At 32.0% G+C, this 18,652-nt stretch overlaps 1 protein-coding gene across 7 annotated transcripts in view; it reads left to right on the top strand.

The window, feature by feature from the left end:
- Nucleotides 1–16,871, top strand: part of PPP1R12A (protein phosphatase 1 regulatory subunit 12A) — a 134,827-nt gene extending 117,956 nt beyond the window's left edge. For 5 of the 7 annotated variants that reach the window (XM_024579730.3, XM_024579727.3, XM_045187340.2 and 2 more), the window contains 6 exons: nt 2,542–2,558; nt 3,630–3,765; nt 4,961–5,065; nt 8,565–8,612; nt 11,879–11,929; nt 14,319–16,871. In XM_024579730.3, coding sequence (XP_024435498.2) covers nt 2,542–2,558; nt 3,630–3,765; nt 4,961–5,065; nt 8,565–8,612; nt 11,879–11,929; nt 14,319–14,405 — 444 coding nt within the window. In that variant the 3' untranslated portion in view covers nt 14,406–16,871. Of the gene's footprint in view, nt 1–2,541; nt 2,559–3,629; nt 3,766–4,960; nt 5,066–8,564; nt 8,613–11,117; nt 11,149–11,878; nt 11,930–12,760; nt 13,437–14,318 lie in introns of those variants that run through there. The other 2 variants (XM_045187341.2, XM_024579731.4) reach the window with 2 other exon arrangements.
- The last annotated feature ends 1,781 nt before the right edge of the window (nt 16,872–18,652 follow it).

Genomic DNA, 18,652 nt, shown 5'->3' with positions numbered 1-18,652 from the left:
GATGGTAAAACTTTAACATGCAAAGGACATTAGTAACCAAGAATTTAAATATAACACTAAGGAAAGAAACCATAAATAAAAGATTAACAAATATGATTATTTAAACATATGAAGCTTTAAGATGGCAGAAAAGATTATTTAAGTTGAGACACTTGTTTTGCTCTGTTAAAAGTAAAGAGTCTTAGACTTTTTTTCCCTAACATTTAAAAGATTGATATTTATACTATATGAAAGACAGTAAAAAATAAATGGGGGCATAACGCATTAAATTTTGTAAATTTACAAAAGAAATACAAATGACCTATAAGCTTGAGAATGTACTTACTCTCATTAATAATCAAAGATATAATACCAAAGAAAATGAAGTTGACAAAAGGTTAATAATGCCTGTATTTGGTATGATTCATTTTGAAACAGGCATTTTCATATAAGATTTGGGGACTATCATAAATTCATCCTTTCTGGAGATCAATGTAATATTACAAATAAGAAGCCTTGCCAAAAAGTTCATGCCTTTTAACTTAGCAATTCCACTTCTAGAATTTATTTCCAAGGAAATGACTGGAGTAAGTAAAAATAAATCTACACAGTATTCATAGCAACATGGCCCATAAAGCAAAATATTGAAAACATCCCTAAATGTCCATTGGTAGGTAATAGATGAAATAAAATGTATTTGCATAGATAGATATTTTGTGTTCACCTGGATATATGTCTATAAAAAGGTTAACTCTAGAGGATTTGAGGAATGGGGGATTATAGAGAAACTTTTTATATTGCAGTGCTTTTGTATGTGTTTATGGTACTCTCATCAGAAAAATTAAAAGGATATTTTTATTTTGGAAAAGAATTTTGAGACACACAGAGCAAGGACATTATGCTAAATGAAATAAGCCAGACACAAAAAGGCATACTGTTTGAGACCACTTATATAAGGTACCTAAAGTATTCAGACTCATAGAAACAGACAGTAGAAAGTGCTTGCTGGGGACCGGGGGTAGGAGGATATATCGAGTTGTTCAGTGGGTATGGAGTTTCAGTTTTGCTAGGTGAAAAAGTTCCAGAGATCTGCTGTGCAACATTGGGAATATAGTTAACACTCCTGACGAATACCCTTAAAAAGTGATTTAGATAGTACATTTTATCTTTTTTACCACAATTTAAATATTTGTTTAAAAAATAATGATAACACCATAATTTTTAAAGACAGACATAAAATTTGAGTGATTTCAGTGACTGCTTAGAGTTTTTATTCTTTAAAGTTTAAGTCAGTGAACCAGAGTATAGACTGAAGTAAGGCGTGATGTTTTTATTTAATGTGTACACATTTTATTTTATGCGTGAATATTTTCCTGAATTTGAATATCTTTTGTTTGTTTCTGCAGTTTTTTCTAATTGAGATATAATTAACATATGATGTTATTAGCTTCGTGTTTACAGAATATGATTCAATATCTGTATATGTTGAGAAATGATCACCACAATAAGTCTAGTTAACATCCATCACCATGCATTGTTACAATGTGTATGTGTGCATGTGTGGTGGAAACTTTCAAGATCTACCTGCCCTCTTATGAATTTGAATATTTTAAAAATGAAATTTTAACTTCAAAATTGTTAATTGTTATAAAACTAAAGAATAAATAAATAAAATAAAACATTATATCCAAAAATAGAACACAACTGCAAAATTAGTTTTGCATGAGAAATTTAAATAGATTTTAGTAAGACATTTTTAGTCTGAATTAACAGCCCCCAAGGAACCTAATAATGTTACAGTGTATGTGAAGATAAATATAATGGAAAACTAAAAATACCTAAATTCAGGAATTTAACACACTATTTCTGAAGAGTTGTCTTACTAAAAATATTGATTCAGTGAGTGTCCTATTAACTACTCGATGACTTAGATAAGAAGAGTTATTGGAACTTCAGTATAGCATACCACTAGCTTGGGAAAATTTAAAGTAATCATAATTTTCTATCCCCTAATTTCTAAACTTTGAAGGATGTATAGCTGGGTTTTCAAGAAAGTAAATTTTAAGCAAAATATGTGTATACTATTATATATAAAATACCTTAGGTGTTCATTTGTCTCATGTTATTGCCTCAAAAATAGAAAAATGAGAAAAGTAGTTGCTTTGAGCTGGCACATAGTAAGCTTGGCATTTTTTAATATAAACATGTTCCTTTCTCCTGCTAAGTTGGTATAATTAATGGATTATGTGTTTTAGTCTCTATTTTTTTTCTAATTAAAAAAATAATGTATGATGGCATTTGTAGGAACTCAGAAAAGATGATCATAAATTGCCAAAAGTAATTATGTGGTATTGTGCGTATAAAAATACAGAGTGACCCTGTGTTCTAGAACTTCCAAGAGCACCCATGTTAAAGTTAAAACATAAGTAAATATAACAGATGTTACTTTAATAATGTGAAAATGGTATTGATATTATGTTAAATTTAATCAATAAATTACTTCAGTGAAGTGTAAAAATTTAGTATGCCTATGTTTGTTTTTCTTTTTTTTTTTTTTTCTAGACGGATTCCATTTCTAGGTATGTCTTACCTCTTACTACTCTCTCCTTTTTATTCTTCCTAAAAATATATGGCTGGATATTTATGGATTTTGTAAGTTGATGAAACACTTTGAATAATAAGAATCTATTGATGCTTAGATGACCTAGTAACTGTTACTAGTTTTCTTTATCATTGGCTTTACTTCTAGTTCACTAATCACAGTACATCATGGTTTTTCTTAAATGTTTAGAACAGTATAACTTTCAAATTTTCCTAAGCTTCCTAAGTTACTTCAGCAATGACTATGTCATTATTAACATCACAGGCCGATGTAACCCACCAGAAATTTATTTCATTGGGTTTTCAGAATCTTCTGTCTTATGTGCTTTAAGTAAAAGAAGGCCAATAAAAACACTAAGTAGTGTCATCTAGCACAAAATTGTTGATCTTTTTAGAGAACTTCCTTGAAACTAATCTCCATTCCCTTTCTCTTACCCATAATTGTTATCCAAAGCTGTGTAAAACCAGGAACAAATATTTATGTACTGTTGATTGTGTTGAATTGAAATTTAGAGGTAATAGCATTTATTAGAAAATTAACCTGAGCTCAGAACCAGATAAGAGAATTCTCATTTACAAACGAGGTATGTTGTTCTTGTTTAGGATAAAGCTATTATTTCTCCATCACTTCAGATAGACTATAGTTAGTTCATTGAACAAAAAATTTTACTAATTTTAAAGCACAATTATACACAACTTGAAAAAAAAGAAAAATGCTACCAATTAAACTATAGTACACCAGCAATTATACACCATGTTTTGATTTCAGAGATGTTAAAATGTGGGGGTGAAAGTACAATTTAAAATTTTTGAAAAAATTTATCATGATGTAAAACCAGTTTTGATTTTTAGATATAGAAATATTCAGTCCTTTTCTCAAATAATGGAAATCAATAGCATTAAAAAATAACTCCCCATTTATTATTTATTATAAAAGTTGATTAGATAATAGGTGAAGGAGAATGTTACCTACTGTATACTAGCATGCATATTAATGTAAGTTGTGAAAGCCTGTAATAAAGATTTTTACCTATATTCATCTTTTGAAGGTATGAAACCAGTTCCACATCAACTAGTGATCGGTATGATTCCTTGCTGGGTCGCTCTGGATCATACAGTTACTTAGAAGAAAGAAAACCTTACAGTAGCAGGCTAGAAAAGGATGACTCAACTGACTTTAAAAAGGTACTTGGGTTATTTAGTAAAGTTTAATTTGAAATAATCTGTTGAGATATATGTGTTACGATATTCTTAGAAACTCATAATGAAATCAGTATCTTAAAATATCTTAGTCTGATTTTTAATTCGGAGCAATTAATGGTAAGTAGAATATAAATAGCTGCTCATTTGTTTGTTGTTTAAAGGAAAGGGGAAAATACCCAGGGCTTTATTTCACATGTAAGTGTGTCAGACTGGTACTATGATACTGTGATAGAGCTGGAAAGAGATGGCAGGGTACACGTGTGTGTTTGTATGCCTGTGTACACAAGCACACGTACACACTTCTTTATTTGTTACTAGGAAACAAAAAAATTCTTTATTTGTCTCTGGGTATGAGATTGCAACTAGACGTAGAGGCTGGGATCGTGACTACGTGATGCCTTACAGACTATTTTTAGGATATCCTTATACTGAGAACATGGGGAAGCTATTCACAGATTTTTAATGTATGAGATGGAGGTATTAATAGAATAGTTGGTATATGAAAATTGAGATTGTCATTTTGAAAAGTTAACTCTTGCTGCTCTGTACAAAACAGATGAGGTGGAGGTCAGGAAAATAATTCTAGCATTAGCATAGTTTAAATAAGAGGCGATTATGGCCATTTATCATGGTTGTAGTAGACATGAGGGAAAAAGAAGTAGTAAATTCAGGTGTTATGAAAGTGTTCGAGAAATATTTCACTTGCCTTTTAACTCAGTGAAAATAATATAAGTGTAATGATAAATGCAACTGATACTCCCTCTCACTGTCAGGAATTTAAGAGGGCATGATAGTCGGAAAAGCTTACAGCCCACAAATAAAGATCACAGGGTCTCCTTAGCTCCAGCTATCCTACTATTCAGATATGTGGTCCCTCTTTATCAGAAAACTGAATTTTTTAATGGAAACTGAAAAGTAAGATTTTTTAGCGAAGTCTTAAATTTTAAATACTGGCACTAGTTTTTAAGAGTTTATGCAGGACAAACACACCTGTATAATGAAAATTTTCTGCATTGCAACCACAAAGCATTAAAACATATTTTTAACATATCTTTTAATAACTTATGTTAACATTAATCTTTCTACACAAGTTTTAATATTGCAAAGTATTAATAGGAAATCTTAATAAAATATTTGGAGAGCAGAAAAATAATTTGTTCTTCCCTTATTTTTATAGCTTTATGAACAAATTCTAGCTGAAAATGAAAAGCTGAAAGCACAGCTACATGATACAAATATGGAACTGACGGATCTTAAATTGCAATTGGAAAAGGCTACCCAGGTTTGAACCTTTTTCTCTTTGTTAACTCTAAAGGTGTGATGGTTGTGATTTATTCTATCTGAAAGGTTGCATTGAAATGTTCTCTAGTATTCTCACCATAAGTTTGGTTACTAACAATAACTTATTTATTTGTCAGAAAGAAAGCATATAATACTGTTGACTGATAATTTCTTCTACCTTTCTCTAAAGTGAGTTAAAAATATAGAAGTGTATCCTCATAATGGACAGTCTAAATATTTTAAGCCTTTTAATACCTACGTTGTGATCCATGAAAGATTTAAGTGCTTTTTCCAGCATACCAGGTATAGCAAGGCATTAAAAGCATCTATACAGAATCTCCTTAAAATTACAAAATTTCTCTGTGGTAACTTTTTATTCATTATGAGTATTTCCTATTTTTAAAAAATTGGCAATTCAATACAGTAATGCTGGAAGAAGATAATTTTAGTTGTAACTCACTTGGTCTTCTTTCTATGCAGTAGCCTAGAGGAGAGTATTTTAAACAAGGAAATTGGGATAGCCTAGAAGAACTCAAAACCTTACTCATTTGATCTAAGATGTGCATGATCTAGGAATTGTTTCCCAAGCACGTTTTCCATGGAACACTAGTTCCTGGGAGACAGTAATAAACACATTCCCTCCTCCTTCTCCTCCTACCCCCATTTCAAAAAAAAAAAAAAAAAAAAAGCTTGGTGATCCAAGGGACTGGGGAAATAATATATATTCTATATCTCAGAGATTTCACAGGGTCTATTTATATGTTAAAAGTTCTAAAGGGTCCTGTCATTGTTAAGAAAACAAACTTGTTTAAATTTAACATGGGACTTTTTAGCATAAACACATTTCTGTGGTACAGCTCTTGGAATCCAGTTTGAAAGCACTGCTCTAAAATGTCATTTCCAGTTCTATAACTGATACTGCCTACTTCTTTGGCCATTTTTTTGAACTCAGGTTTTTCATAATTTTTTAAAATTAATTTTCTGTGTTGAACTTATACTTGTTACCAGGTCCCTTTTTATTGTTGTTAACCACTGTTATGTTGTGAAGCAATTGTCTATGCCAAATAAGAAACTGCTGAAATTCCAGGTTACAAACTAACTTTTAAAGAGGTTATGAAGGCTCTCCAGATTTCATTAATTAATGAGGGTTTACTATAAAGATACACAAACAAACAAACTCAGACACTGATCGGTATGGTGCTTAGCAGAGGGGGAAGGGGTGGGGGTAGGAGGAAGAAGGTAAAAGGGGTCAAATACGGGGTGACAGAAGGAGACAGTTTTGGGTGGTGAGCACACAGTGCAACATGCAGAGGCTGTATTGTAGAATTGTACACTTGAAACTCATAGAATGTTATTAACCAATGTCACCCCAATACATTTAATTTTAAAATTGGGGAAAAAGACAGAGAAGAAGTAAGACAGAACAAGAACACGTTTCATGGTGACATGTCAAAAACTTGGAATGTTATACAAGTTAAAACTTGCTGGCTTATACTTAGGCTTCATGGTAGACTGGAATGTCATCCTTCAGGTTGCATTAGTAGCTTAGCCTCCATACATAAAAATATCATGACTAGTTTTCTGAAAATATCTTTAGCTCTAGAAATTTGATGTGTTTTCCAAATAAAAATGTTTGCTGCTGCGTAATGTAGTGTCCTGTCACAGTGACTCAGCTAATCTGTGTTTCCACTGCTTACTGCTTTCTTTGTTTTTCTCTGCTCTTCTGCCTCTCTGTTGTCATCTAATTTGTCCTATGTGTCTCTCATTCAAATGCTACAAGAGAGGGGAACTGATAGAATTAGCCAGTTATTATCAGTATTTCCAGTTAGTTCTCATGGCCCTATTCTTGACCATTTTATGGGACACTAGATAACTTACAGCAAACTGCCTTTGGGTCATAAACTAATTTCTGATCCTGTCGATTGGACAGAGAAACAAGTCATTGTATTAAAAAATATGACAGTTTCTGCCTTTACAGGCATTACCATACCCAGTATATTGAATTAATGATGTGAAGGATAATTCAAAGTGTAAGATAATTGAGTAAATATTCAAAGTTAATATCTTAGTTGGAAAAACTATGTAAATGTTATTTTAAAAATTTAGGAATAGCCCTGGCCTGTGTGGCTCAGTTGGTTGGAGCATCATCCCGTAACCAAAGAGTTGTGTGTTCCATTACCAGTCATGGCACATACCTAGGTTGAGGGTTCAGTCCCTGGTCCAGACATCTGCACAATCCCAGGTTTGGGCACATACTGGAGACAACCGATTGATGTTTCTCTCTGTAAAAAGCAATGAAAAAAATATCCCTGGGTGAGGATAAGAGATAGATAGATAGACAGACAGACAGATGGATGATAGGTAGAAACAAAGAGAGAGAGAAAGATTGAATGAAAGAATGAATTTAAGCTCTAGAGTACTTACCCTGAGCATTTAAGTCTACTATGAATCCTTCCACCTGGCTTTTTTAACATTACTTCCATAACTATTTATGAATATAGGTGGCAGTGTTGATAGTTCCATGGAATTTTCCAAGGGAACTATTGTTCTTCTAAGGAGTAATCTTGAAGTTTAGGTGGATTTGATAGTGTTTAACCAGTGGACTCTGGAATCCTTACCCTCCCACCTTAGTCCAGTGACCACCCTCCATGTACAGTCTCCAGGGAGGGGATGAGGCTGATGTACCAGGAAATGGTTTGATGAACTTTGTCAAATGTCATTTTACTAGATTTACTAACTGCAATGTTAACATAACCTTTAACTAGAATATTTACTAAAAATATTAATTAAAGTTGTTTTATTTTTTACCTAAGAAATTGGCAAATGAATCATAAAATTGCTAAATGATGGTAGGATTGCTTGAGGGAGTGGAGGGTGCTGGGTAGAGGGGTGCAAAGGGGGAAAATCAGGACAACTGTAATAGGATAATCAATACAATATAGTTAAAAAATAAAAATAAGAAATGTTTCTATATGAAAAAAATCCCAATAAAATACTAATTTTCTATCTAAATTTATTTAACTTCTATTTGATGACATTGTTCCATTTATTTCTGATTTCTTTCAGGTGCTTTTGAATGTAATTTTTAAATTCTTCCATCTTTTAAGTGCTTTTTAGGATTCATTTACATGTCTTGAAATGTATATTAGCCCATGTTTCACGTTTGTAGCAATTAAAATATAAATTTTAAAATGTCAAAAATCAGAATTAGCTGAAACAGTCTCTTCATAATAGAAATTCTGAATTGGATTTATAAACAATACGCAACTTAAATGATGGTCCCCTTCATTTTTTTTTACACTTATATCCCTTCCACCCCCTAACCTCGACCTACCCCTCTTAGCTGTCATCCTGCTATGAGTCTGTTTCTATTTTGCTTGTTAGTTCAGTTTGTTCATTAGATTCACCATATGAGTGAAATCATATGGTATTTGTCTTTTTCTGACTGACTTATTTCACTTAGCATAATGTTCTCCATGTATTTCTTACTTTTCTTGCAGAGACAAGAAAGATTTACTGATAGGTCACTATTGGAAATGGAAAAAAGGGTAAGTGTCCATTTTACTGAATACCATTTTCCCACTTTATTGTTTTGTGTAAGCAATGGTAGGTTTTCCCTTTAGTTTTTTGTGGATGTAGTTTTAATGAGTTTAAATTAATGTTCATTAATTTAGTTAGACTGTTTTCTAGCTTACCTTCTTTGTAAGAGTTCTGTGAGTTATTTCTAAGTGTGACATAGCCTGGTTAAATAAGACTTAATTTACCATATTATTCTTTTAATAGATTAAAAAATATCTTGCCTGATTCTAAAATGTATACATTGTGATACTAAATCTGGTATTTTTGAGATGCCATTTATCGCTTTGATTTTCTGTAATAATATACTAGAAACATTGTAATCAAGTATACTTTTAGTTTAATTCTTTGCAAAATTAAAATTATTTCCATCCTTGAAATAAAGTTTGTAAAGCTTTAGGGAATATCAAATTTTCAAATTATTTTTAAAGTTAATTTAATAATACTTATTTTGAGTTTAAATATTTAACTTAAGTAAAATTTTTAAACAAAAATGATTATGAGAAAATGCTTTTGCCACTTTAAGCCTTTCTATAATTTTTGATATGTCTATGGCATATTCACTTGTATTTCTCTCCATTTATCATTATTATTGCTCAGGACCATAGGAATAACTCGAGAAATGTAGTCTGAGCAGTTGAGAATGTATAAATGATCAAAAGTTAAAGGACAGTGCTTTAAGAGTTTCTGTAATGCAGGTGGACAGCAGCTAGACTTGTAAAGTTGCAACCAGAGAAGAAATTAAATCCTAGGTATCCGTGATCTAGATCAAAGAATAAAAATAATCAGGAGCAGTTGATATAACAACACTTTCTTCCATTCCATTTGAAAAGTAGCTGTTTGCCCTTTTGAGTGAGCGAGCATGAAAGAGAGAAATGATACTAAAGCACAAAATACATAAGCAAAGTCAGTTAATGTCTGTGCCATTTACTAAATTGTACCTTGAAATAACTACTTGTATGATTTAAGCAGTTTTAGAAATTATTGTCCTAGGCCATCTTAAAAACTATTGTCATAACTAATAATTGCTAAAAGTTTAGAATCACTTATTTTATTAAATTTTATATTATTATATTCTTTCATAATAACTATTATTGCATTTTATACCAGATATGTAGAAATCATAAAAACCACTCACTTCTCTGTTATGTATACTAATGGTTGAGATGAAAAGACATAGATAACAGAAAATATAGGACTTACAAAAATTATTTTTGAGGCAGTCACATTTTTTAAGAAAATTATTTTTTCTGGTGAAAACTAGTATTTATCATAAAAATTTTAGCAAAAGATAAAAATAAGTTATCCACAATCTTGTCCTGAGAGATAATTGATATTTTGATGTCTGCCCTTTGTATTATCTAGGCTTAGGCACACACGATATGTGGTTTCTTCATCTGACATTTTCACATGGCCTTTTTCTACCTGTCAAGTGCAGATGAATTTACAAGTAGCGAATTCACTCTTGGTTTAACAGACATTGGTAATCATAGTATTAATAATAACTGCTGGCGACAGCTGTACTTGAACTACAATAAAAAAAATTTTTTTTAAGTGAGAAATAAATGAAGAAATCAAGTTTCAAAAAAACAGGAAAAAAAGAAATATTTGATATTTTACTGCCAATGTTTTTTTCTACGATATTTATAATTCTGGGTCTAACATTTAAGTCTTCAGTCCATTCTGAATTTATTCTTCTGAGTGGTATAAGAAAGGTGGTCTAGTATCATTTTCTTTTTGCACGTATTTGTCCAATATTCCCAACACCATTTAGAGAATAGACTGTCTTTACCCCATTGTATTTTTTGCTTCCTTTGTCAAATATTAATTGACCATAAAAATAATAATAATTACTGCTAACATTTATTCAGCACTCCTATGTGCTAGGCAGGTTCTGGGCTATGCATTTTACGTGCGCTTACTGTTAACCATATTTTTTAATGCTAAATTTATTTGTCAGACGTAAGAAATTGCCTGTAACTTTACAGTTGTCAACTTGGCAACGAGGCGATTTGTTATATGGTGTTCTTGTCTTTACCACTAAGTAGTTAAAACCTTGAAGTCACCTAGTAAATTGAGGATGATGGGGCATTTACTTGTCAGTTGGAGGAAATATGCTATTTCTGATATTTCACAAAATTATGAGGATTAAATATGATACTGTATGTCCTAGTATTTTGAGAAGTGCAATGGTTTTTGTGAATTTGTCATGGTATGTTGTTCACTAAGAGAGTGGTCTGTTTATAGAAACATTTTTGTCTATGTAATAATGCTTAAACATGCTGATAATAGAATAACGTGGTACTTATAAGACTACTAGTAGAATTCATCTGTTTTTTAAAATTACATAACCTTAAAAACATTAACACAGTAAATGTACTGCTTCACTAAATAAGAACATTATTAATCTGGCAAAGAATGTCTTGGAAATAATTTCAGTGTGATTAAACTAAATTTAAATGGTTTGTATCTGAAAGGTGACCGGCAAGAGTCAGTATCTTCTGGGCGGTATGACCTAACCAAAGTTTTATAGCACATTAATTATTGCTGCTTGCTTTTTGCGTAACACCCTAGAAAAACAGTGCACTGCAATAATGTATGTTGCATTTGCCTGTCACTTTTTGAAACAAGGTAGTTTAAACACCGCAGTTGCTTCTTCATTACATTCACTGCATTAATGCTACACAGTATCAACCTAAATACAAAGCTATGAAGTCAGTTGGGTAAATAATGGCTAGTAAATAATTTGGGTGGAAAAGATGAACTTCACTTAGATCCTATTGAAATTTTAAAGTACAAATATTTTAGGCACGTTTGCTTCTTGCTTTTATGCTTCTATCACTGTAGAATTAATTGCATCTTTGTGAGGTTTTCTTTTTTTTCCCCCCTTTTCTATACAGTCCTCAGTCTTCATCGTTGGTTTATTCTACCTCTGAGTTTAACATGAGCTAAAAAAAAAAAAAAAAAAAAAAAAAGTAGTTTGAACATGTTATGTAGCATCATACCAGGAAAACAAAGCTTTAAAGAAAGAGCTTATAGAAAGTAATGGAAATAGTGACCTTTATATTTATTTCTCTCAAATTTTGGAAAGTTCTTTACACATCACTGGCATCACATATTTTTCTACACTGCTCCTGATGTGATTTTTGATTCCAAAGTGGCACTATCTCACAATTTAGAAGAGGATGTAAGAATATAATAATTATATAATTAATATTGGTCCCTTAAATTGATCTAGGAGCGAAGAGCTCTAGAAAGAAGAATATCTGAAATGGAAGAAGAGCTCAAAGTAAGTAAACCATGCTACTTACAAGAGATAGTGCTGTTTATGATCTCATATTTTACAGTACTGTTGTTACAGATGCCATGCTTACAGTAATTGTTCTCAAAGCTCTTTATGCAATTTAGGGTTTATCTGTATCTGTGCTTCTCTTTCTACTTAAATCCAGGTTTTAGGTGGCCTAGGAGAATACAATATTTAAATTGCATATATTTTTATTAATTTTTATGGCTCTTTTGATGTTCAGATATAGAACAAATTAGGCAATAGTTACTGTACGATTCAGGATTTATTATTTATTCTTCACATCCACATGCTCTGTTTCTTGGAGAGAAAATGGTGGAGGGGTTTCACTATAAAAATACTCATCTTTGAAAATAAAGCTATATTTTATCAACCTCTGCATTACCCATGGAAATAACTATTTGTTTTGATTATTGGAACACTTTTTGCAGAAAAAGAAAAAGAGCTCTTATCACATTGTCTTGCATAAGATATCTCTGTCACACTATGAATTAAGGAACTAATGCATAGGATATCATGCCCAAGAATTAGAATTTCAGGACTTAAGTGTTTCATTATTAAATTATTTGGTTACTTAATAGAACATTATTATTGAATGTCTTTGGAAACAGATTTATTGGATTTTGTTCGCTTATGTATTTTGTTTTATATGGAATTTTAGGCTACATTGTTTGTCTTTGTAAATCTCATGGAATTTTGTTTAATAATTAAGTATTTTCTTATATTCCTTGTCTGTGAATCTTTATTATTTGTATTGTACTCTTTTCCATTTTCTTATTTTTTATTTTTTATTTCTTTATGTTCTGATTCCTGCAGAACCTGCATCAAATAAAGCAAATTCAAACTCTGAAAGAGTTAAATGAACGGCTGCTGACTGAGAATAGGGCCTTGACAAGAGTGATAGCCAAGCGCTCAGGGTTCTGTAGGAAGCTGCAGTCTGTGAGCCTATAAGTTCTAGTTTCATCATTTCTTCTGGGTAGAGCCAGGCAGGTGTTTTTGTATTAGTAAGCGTGTCTTGAGTTCACTTTCACAAATTAATGCCATTTTGTCCGGAGCTTATCATATAACTTTAATTATGCATGGCTTCTCAGAATGTTAGAAAATGTCACTAATTGTATATTAAATTGATAAACTATAATAAACAGGGAATTACTTTGTAATTTAAATAAAAGAATTGCCTGCACTTTGGTTAAGCTTGTGTACATTTCAGTTCTACAAAGATTTTAGGGCTTAAAATATAGCTATTATATTTAAAATTCTTAATTAGAAAGAAAATAGAACATGTATTTTACACATAGTAATGTTGAAGCTGTAAATTAAGCCTCCATTATGTTTTTCAAAATGTCACTTTCAAAGCCATCTTTAATTATTCACTTAGTTCTCTATTACAGAGGTATCCTAATACATAAATTTGAGATTACTGTATATTTTATATCCATACATTTTGAGGTAAGAATTGATTGGGTCCACATAAAGTTAAACTTCTTCAATTAAATTTTGCTTATATTTTGCTAGATATCTTGGAAAGTATACTTTAATGTTGAAAATACAAGCTGTTTCATTTCCTAGTAAATCTGGCAGAGCACATGTAATTTAAATGATTCTTAGTAGAAAATTCAGGTAATGAACCATTTTCACCCCCTCCTTCACTTTGTAAAACAAAATTGATTTTTTCATTTTGAGGATGTGAGGGTGTGTTTTTCTGTTGGCTCGAAATAACTGGTTATTTTTTCTATGGTTGATATTCTCAAAAGTACAGGCTCAGTACTTTGGCTTATAAATTATTTTATTTTGTTCTCATAATAGTGATAATTGCTTTGTTACCACTTAATGAGCTCCTATTTTTGGATCAGACTTTGTACTAGTCACTTAAACTTAGTACCATAGGTTAAGCCTTTAAAGAATTTTAATAGTTTAGAACAAGTCTAACGCCCTCAAAACTTGCCCAACTATGTTGATTTCTGGTGAAATATGTAAGTATTATTGTTTGAGTCTGAAGTAAATAAAGCAAAAGCTTTAGGTACTGACAGGAACTCTTAAAAGGAGCTCCCTTGAAGCTCCCTTTTATCCTAACAGAAACAGGCTTCATTTTTTTTGGCTGCTCTAATACGGTGTGCTTGTGAGTCATAACATAAAGTGATTTAGTACATTTCAATTGATAATTTGGGAGAACAAGCCTCTCATTCCATCCTTTATAGTTTCACAAATTGGGGGTTGTTTTTTTCTTTCTGATAATACGTTTTAGCCACTAGAAAAATATATAACTGACAAAGGGCTTGTTCATATGTCTTGTGATGAAAATACAACTTTATTAAGAACAATATTTTATCTTTTTATTGAAGCAACACTTTTTCTTTATTTTTTCCCCTCATAGATGTTGCCAGATCTTAAAGCAGACAACCAGAGGCTAAAGGATGAAAATGGGGCCTTGATCAGAGTTATAAGCAAACTTTCCAAATAAAATTTGTTTAAAAAGCAGCAAATAATGGAATTGCACATATTAGTAAGCCAGTGGACCATAATTGACAGTCACTGGAAGCCTGGGAAGAGTCCTTGGAGACTGTCATTTTCGGATATCCTGCCAAATGCCCTCTTATCTTGGAGTTTTGTTTTGTTTAATTTTCTGGGGGTTTTTTTTCCTCGTATCAAGACCATTGTTTCATGTTAATGCAGCTGCTGAGAAGATTTTTTTTTTAAAGACTGAGAAAACTTGTTTACAGCTCCAGCATATAAGGAAAGTGTTCAAGGCCAGATTTGCCTCAGATATTTAACCAGTAAGCCTTAGTTGTACATAAATACTTTTGTGTCAACAAAAACTTTCAGCTCTCACAGAAGACAGTTATTCAACATTTTTTGATGTGCCACGGTTTCCAGTTTTTCAATATTTAAAATTTTTTTTTTTTGCTTTACATCTAAGTTTGGGTTTGTATGTTTTTCCTTTTAACTCTTCATGTGGCAGATTCTTCTGTGTTTTCACAGCTTTTCATTTACAGAAAAGAACACTGCTCTTCTGAGGTCGTTGTCATGTGTCAGGCTAACGTGGTGTTGTCCCCCACCTGGAACTGAATTGCTTGGTGGAACATTTGCTTTCACTGTTTGTGCAATATGCATTTATTTCTTATATGAATGCTTTAAAGTCCGTTGAGATTAGATTCTTTTAAGTCCTATTTTCTGCCTTCATTGGTCACTTTTTTGTTTTTGGTTGTTTTTTACTATTGTAATACAAGTGGTTAGATTCTATAATCTTCACATTCATTTTAGCAGGTACTGAGTGATGCTGTATATATAAATAAGTGTATTGTTTTGATTTTTAGACCAGCACATGGCATGCTTGATATTTTGTTATTTCAAATGTCTATTAATACAAAGTAGGCTACTCCATAATAGTGTTAAAAACAAAATTTGCTAACAATGTGATATAAAGACTTTAAAAGTAACACATTATGTGGAGCCCTGTCTTTACAAAAGTTTCCTACTGTAAAGTGCTTTTACTTTTATTTTCAGTTTTTATTTGATAGTATTCAACCATAATTAAAGTTGTATAAGATAATTACTTCACATTTCACATACTGATATTTATCTGAGTGCTGTCTAAAACTGTTGTGCTAGCCAAAGTGATGCTATGAAATCATTTGCAGACTTACCAGTGAGTTCCTGTTAAATGCACTGTTATTGCCATGTGAAGAGGCATTGACTTTGATACCATCATCATGTTCAGACCATTTTATACATTTCAGTGGCCTTTAAAAAAAAAATAGTAAAACCGAGTACATAGTGGAGATGGCTTTCATTTGGACAAATAGCTTTTATATTTTCATTAAACCATGCAAAAATTATTACATCTTTCTGGCACATAACTGTCTCTTTAACCACTGAACAGTTCAACCATTTGAATAAATTGTACATTGTAAAGCTTATAGTAGCTGATTGTATTATTGATTGTATTGTATACTATATTAAATGTGAATTTGTACCCCTTCATTTTAAAAGGTCATTGTGTTCTACTGCCGATTTTACATTACTTTGGGGTTGGGAAAAGGTGTTTTGGTAAGCAGGATTTAAGTCCTCTCTCTCTTGATTGGTTTTATGAAGATATAAGGTTATGCTCTTACTACCAAGCTCAGGATTCTTGATTTTTAAAGGTACAAGGATAGTTGTGGGAATTTTATTTTTGGTTATATTTGAACTGTATGAATGGTGGGTCTGAATATAGAGAATTTCCATGGTCTTATATGGACATAAAATATACAGATAATCGATCAGTTTGAGTGACTGCAACGTGTTCTGGTTGCACAACAGTTAGGCATGCTAAGGATTATATTTGTGAAGTTTGGATGCCTGTGAAGAATGATTAAATACATGTTTCTAATATTTTAGTGTTTTGTATTTAGGTTATTTATTCTTTGTATCTAAAACTGAACAGCTACTGTGCTATATTGATTTTATTGGTAGTATTGAGCAGACCTTGTTTCTGCATGAAACTAGTTGCAAAACCCACTATTTTGGAAATAAAAACGTATTTTGACATATACAAATAAAATGAATAAAACTATTTTAAATGTGTGAACTTTTACTGAGACATTAAATTTTGTTCTGAGATATTTAAATTCTGCATGGGTATTTTTTCACTAATTGCTTTAATTTGATTCCAATTTGCGTAATTTTTGAAATTGTAATATTGTGATAATTTGCATAACATTGTACATGCACATCTGTAAATGCAATCTTAATCGCCATATTTATGCAGCCTGTGTACCAATTTGGACAAATGTTTATATATTTTACATAAAGCTGTCTGTATGCAGAATCTGAGAACTAGTTTTTTTATGATTATTGGGTAAAAAAATAATGGTAACAGTGAGTTTCAAGATAGTGGCTTTGTGGCACAAGATTTTGTCTACATAAACGTGGTGGTTTCTAAGTTAAACCTGTGCTTTTTCTTACCTGCAAACATAGGCTTGAGAATACATCTAAAGATAATATTCCATTGAAATGTAAAATATTAGATTATTTTCCAACCTAGATTTGTTCAACCTCTGTCTACTAACACGTGTAACTAAGATAAGAGATGCTCTCAGTTGGGAGCTTCGGTAGAAGATTTGTGGTAAGCCTTTGTTTAAATTAGTACAAGAATTGAATTGTCTTTCTGCTTCCTAGTACTTTCCCTGGGCACACTCACAGATGGTAGGTTGCACTATTGTTTTTTGTCCTCCATAAAAGGAAATTTCATATGCAGATACTTCAAAGCCAAGTGAAAGGCAGCTATAGAACTACCTAGGAGCATAGTCATATAAAAAGTAAAGTAGATATTCATTAATCCATTAGGCTACTTTTTTCTCTTGCTTAAAGATTTATCACCACTTAGTTTTTCCTGGCTAATCTGAAACAGTCATGACTGCCAGTGTCAGCACTCACTGAGTCTGCTGTAAGGAGAATATATCCGGAGTGCCAGATTCTCCTCAAACGACGACTGTGGATTTCCCGTAGGGCATCATAGCCTTGTAGGTTGTCTTTCATTTTGTTATTATGAGCAGAATGTAGAGCAAACTCCATTAACAGTTAATTAACTATCCATTTAGCCGTATCCTGCAAATGAAAATCTTTGGTTGCAAAGATGAAAGCTGGCTGGTAAGCAATCTCTTCTGTGCCGTTCCATGTTTTGTGCTCTGTGTGTGGCCTCTGTGTGTCTTGAGTGTGCATGTTCAACAGGGGCAATGGCCATATAAGGGCTGTTGAATACATTTCTTGACGTTCATTTTGGAAAGGTTCTCTTGAGTTAAGTGTTATGTAAACAACAGAATGCTCTTTCTCTTAGGCAAGTGGTATAGTGAGTATCATACTGTTGTTCCATACCTACAAAATGACCAAATTACAAAGTAATAAATTCAAAATAAAAACTCAAGAGTGAGAAATTTAAGATTCCATAGTAAGGTAACACAGAACTCTGTCTTACAGTAATTTTAGTACAAGTTTTCTGAAGTTTATTAGACATAAGCTTTTTGGAGCTAAGCATCCCAGCTTTTCACTGGTTAAATTCCAATAAACATCTAGGTCACAACAATTCACTCAATTTTTATTTTAAAAGGCTGAAGAGAAAGAAGGGGGTGAAGTTCGAAGAAATGAACATTATCAGTACATTCTGCCCTGAATAATAAACAGCTAGTAGGGTCTTTGTTGTTATAGGTCTGAGAGAGTGCTAGTGGAAAAGAAAGATTGACTTTCTCTACCCTTCCTCACAAATCAGTTTTTCTCATAGGTTTGTTTTGATACAAGTCCATTTCAATAAGATACCCCATCCTTACAACAGACTGGGTAAATGAAGTCTATCTCCATTTTATATGTGAGAAAGCTAAGATGGATAGATTATTAACTGCTGCATATTCCAAGCCTCGTACAGAGTTGGGATCTTAACCAATTCAGTGGTGGTCACAGTGGTTATCTTTTAATGCCAACTCTCAATCCAGGACTTTCCCGTGGTATTGGTCAGTTTAATGGTTTATTTGCATGAAATTACAGAAGTTACCTATGAGGCTATATTTTAGGCTTAAAATGCTCGATTATCTTTGAGAAACATGTTTCTTGATTTTTTTTTTCCTTCCACATTTTTTTCTCTAATCCCACATCCTCACCTCCACATCTAGTTAGGGCTTAATATCACTTAAACCACTTGAGCTATAATGGGACTTAAAAGATGAATGCTTTATTGCC

This window comes from Desmodus rotundus, chromosome 3 (assembly GCF_022682495.2).
Source record: "Desmodus rotundus isolate HL8 chromosome 3, HLdesRot8A.1, whole genome shotgun sequence".
Taxonomy (NCBI): domain Eukaryota; kingdom Metazoa; phylum Chordata; class Mammalia; order Chiroptera; family Phyllostomidae; genus Desmodus; species Desmodus rotundus.
Note: the sequence above shows the minus strand (reverse complement) of the source record. Positions and strands in the feature narration are given on the sequence as shown.